This window comes from Nematolebias whitei, chromosome 9 (genome assembly GCF_014905685.2).
Source record: "Nematolebias whitei isolate Nwh7 chromosome 9, NemWhi1, whole genome shotgun sequence".
In the NCBI taxonomy this organism is placed as follows: domain Eukaryota; kingdom Metazoa; phylum Chordata; class Actinopteri; order Cyprinodontiformes; family Rivulidae; genus Nematolebias; species Nematolebias whitei.
In genome coordinates this window covers 976,362-980,364 of record NC_056506.1, presented here as the reverse complement: position 1 = coordinate 980,364, position 4,003 = coordinate 976,362, and the positions used below count along the sequence as shown (strand labels likewise).

At 50.8% G+C, this 4,003-nt stretch overlaps 1 protein-coding gene across 1 annotated transcript in view; it reads right to left on the bottom strand.

Moving 5' to 3' along the window:
• The window catches only part of LOC119414846 (abl interactor 1), a 106,771-nt gene extending 103,720 nt beyond the window's left edge, over positions 1-3,051 (bottom strand). The window contains exon 1 of the mRNA XM_037681967.1: positions 2,860-3,051. Within this exon, the coding sequence (XP_037537895.1) occupies positions 2,860-3,051 (192 nt within the window). The remainder of the gene's footprint in view (positions 1-2,859) is intronic.
• Between the last annotated feature and the right edge of the window lie 952 nt (positions 3,052-4,003).

Sequence of the window (4,003 nt, the reverse complement as noted above, 5' to 3'; positions counted from 1 at the left end):
CTCCCCACCATCACAGACATCTACACCTCCAGATGCAGGAAGAGGGCCACCTGCATCATGAAGGACCCCACCCACCCAGCACACACACTTTTTGCCCCACTCCCCTCAGGAAGGAGGTTAAGGAGCATTAAGTGTAGAACCACTAGACTGAGGAACAGCTTCTACCCTGAGGCTGTTAGACTCATGAATCTCTAACTAGAATAATCACTGTGAAAAACCATATCATGTTGCTGCTGATCTGTTTCATGTTGCTGCTGATCTGTTTCAATGTTGATGTGTTCATGCGTGCACATCTGCTCACAGACTCATGTTCATGTTTGTGCTGATGTTCAATGTTTTATGTTATGAGTGCTTAGTGTATATTTAGTTGATGTTTTTCTTAGTTCATATCTTAGATGTTATTACTGTTTTTCTTATACATTTTATTGTTGGATGTAACTGGGACCCCGTGTACATAATTTCGCTCCACCACATGTACCACATGAGGTGCGAATGACAATAAAGAAACTCTGACTCTGACTCTGATGAGCTTTCTTGATCAGGCTGGTGTTGTTGCTCCAGCTGAGGTTGTCATTCATGTGTACACCCAAGTACACATGAAACCTTGGAAGAAATTATCAACTTTAACCCGGCCACCCGTGGGGCTGTCTTCCTTCTATTGAATCATTCAAAACGGTGCTTTATACAATACTGCGAGTCAGTGGTCCTCAACCCCCGGGCCGCGGACCGGTACCGATCCGTGGGTCAATGGGTACAGGGCTGCACAGAAGGGGAAAAAAAGTTTTCTTTTGAAAAATCACTGGATTGTCTCGACCACATCAGTGTCTTTAGTCACTCTTGACGCAGGTCAACATACACCAGTGGTCAGTTTCAGTTTGTGCTGCATGTGCAGATCAGTTCTACACTGCTGGTGAAGAACAAAGCAATTCAGCTACGTGGTCTGGAGCAGACAGGTGGAGGTGTGCAGCCGTATCTGTCATTTTGAAGGATCACTGCATACTTTTCAGCACGCCTGACAAAGATTGACTGTAAAACTATAACTAAATAAAAGTATAATTTTAACAAGCTTCCTAACATGGTGATTGGTGATCAGCTGAGTGCCGAGTGCTGCGCTGCACGGGAGTTAAAAACTTATCAAACAATCAAACATTTAGGAGGAAGAGCAGGAAACAAAAAAAGAAAAATGAAGAACACCAAAAAGACAGAAAGTGGTAAACCAGGCGTAAGAAATTTTTTATTTTAAGTGAAAGAAAAAGTTTGACGAAGACTTCCGCCTTCCGCCCTTGGCATTGTCTCGCTGGATTTGCTCCAGTAGACTGGCTGGTGAGGGCCGCTAGGCTTCTCCGGCGGGCTGTGGGTGGACGCGGTGGACGACGCTGCGCTACTCCGGCGGGCTGTAGGTGGACGACGCGGACCACAGTTGGACCATCTTGTCGGGGACGTGAGCTCCGGTGACAGCTGCTGCGCTTCTCCATCAGGCTGTGGGTGGACGACGCGGGCTACCATTGGACCGGCTTTGTTGGGGTCGTGGCTCCGGTCTGTAGTTGTTGGATTTGTGTGCCTGCTGGAGCTGACCTTCCATGGCTGGTCCTGCGGACTGTTGGATCCGCTCACCGATCTGGTTATTGTAGCTGCTAGGTCGCAGCTACCAGCTAAAGGTTGGTGAACATCGTGATCAGCCTTCGACTTTCGTCTAGCAAACTGAAATCTTAACAACATTAGGACAGAAAATTGATGAAAAATGTCAAATAAACGTGGACAAAGGAAGCAAGAATCACTGGTTGGGAATTGGGAAGATATGGAGGAGATTAAGAAATCATTAAACTTTATGAGTGCTGAACTAACAAGGTTAGCATCTCAACAAGAACTCCTGGTTGGATTGATTAATGAAGTAATACAATTAAAAATACAAATAACTAATAAAGACAATAAAATAGCTGAACTTGAAAAAAAAGTTGATTATCTGGAGCAAGACGCAAGACTAAATAATCTAGTGATAACTGGACTTGAAGTCAAGCGCCGGTCATATGCACAGGTTGCTGCAGGTGCTGACACAACACGGGATGCACAGCAGGATGAGCTGCGGACTTTGGAGGAGCAAGTGGTGTCTTTTTTCCAAGATAAAGACATTGATGTGGACCATGAAGACATCTCTATCTGTCACATCTTGCCCAGTAAAGTCGATAAATCCAAACCATCAATAATTATGAAGTTCATAAGTAGAAAATGTCAGGGTTTTCGGGTCAGGGACGAACCCAGTAGTGCAGACAGGGACTCAACTCGGCAGAATTACAAAAAAGAGATATTTAATAATAAATAAAAAAATACAAAATAATAGGCTGACGAGGCAGCACAACTTACAAAACAGGATGAAGGCACGGGAAGCTCAGAGGGACTCAGGAAACTCAGGGAACTCAGAAGACTCAGGAGAACATAGTGACCCAACGAAGACGACGCGACAAAGAACAAGACTGAACAGACGGCTTATATACAGGGACAAGACGAGACGTGATTACAAACAGCTGTGACAAGACAAGGGTGGCACCAATTGAACTAAAGAGAAAACACTAGGGAACACAGACACAAACCGGGCCACCAAATGGTACCATCCTTACAGTACCCCCCTCAAGGACACCACCAGGCGTCCCCAAAACCCCCCCCCCCCGAAGGACTTGGGTGGGTGCAGGGTGGCACTGCAAGGGTGGAGGGCCCGAGGAAACACAAGGAAGAAACCAAAGACCTGACAAAACTACGGCAAAACACAAGCAGGGAACAGAAAGGATTTGGACGGTCAAGAGACCGTCCCTAGAAGTCATTGTTCCGGCGGGCGGCCGGGAGGCCGTCCATCATGGGAACCACGTTCCGGGAGGCGGCCGGGAGGCCGTCCAATACGTAGGAGATCCGGCGGGCAGCCGGGAGGCCGTCCATCAAGCCGGGCCAGGTCAGGGGGGTGGCCTGGAGGCCGTCTATCACGAGAACCACGTTCCGGGGGGCGGCCGGGGGGGCGGCTGGGAGGCCGTCCAATACATAGGACCAGAGAGGCCGCGGCATGCGGCGATGACAACTTGGAGGCCACATCTGGCGGCGGTGAAGAGACCTTGGAGGCCGCATCTGGCGGCAAAGAGACCTTGAAGGCCACATATGGCGGCGAAGAGACCTTGAAGGCCGCATCTGGCGGCAAAGAGACCTTGGAGGCCGCATTTGGCGGCGAAGAGACCTTGGAGGCCGCATCTGGAGGCGAAGAGACCTTGGAGGCCGCATCTGGCGGCGATAACGACTTGGAGGCCGCATCTGGCGGCGAAGAGACCTTGGTGGCCGCATCTGGCAGCGAAGAGACCTTGGAGGCCGCAGCATGCATCATGGAGTGCTGGGGAGCTGCAGCATGCGCCATGGAGACCTGGGGAGTTGCTGCTGCTGTCACGGAGGCCTGGGGAGTTGCTGCTGCTGTCACGGAGGCCTGGGCAGTTGCTGCTGCTGTCATGGAGGCCTGGGGAGTTGCTGCTGCTGTCACGGAGGCCTGTGGCTCTGCAGCAGACGACGGAGAGGCCTGTGGCTCTGCAGCAGACGACGGAGAGGCCTGTGGCTCTGCAGCAGATGACGGAGAGGCCTGAGGCTCTGCGGCAGGAGCAGGAACTGAATCTTCTGCGGCAAGAGCAGGAACTGAATCTTCTGCGGTAGGAGCAGGAACTGAATCTTCTGCGGCAGGGGCAGGAACTGAATCTTCTGCGGTAGGAGCAGGAACTGAATCTTCTGCGGCAGGAACAGGAACTGAATCTTCTGCGGCAGGAGCAGGAACTGAATCCTGTGGCAGGAGCAAGAACTGAATCTTCTGCGGTAGGAGCAGGAACTGAATCTTCTGCGGCAGAAGCAGGAACTGAATCTTCTGCGGCAGGAGCAGGAACTGAATCTTCTGCGGCAGGAGCAGGAACTGAATCTTCTGCGGCAGGAGCAGGAACTGAATCTTTTGCGGCAGGAGCAGGAACTGAATCTTCTGCGGCAGGAG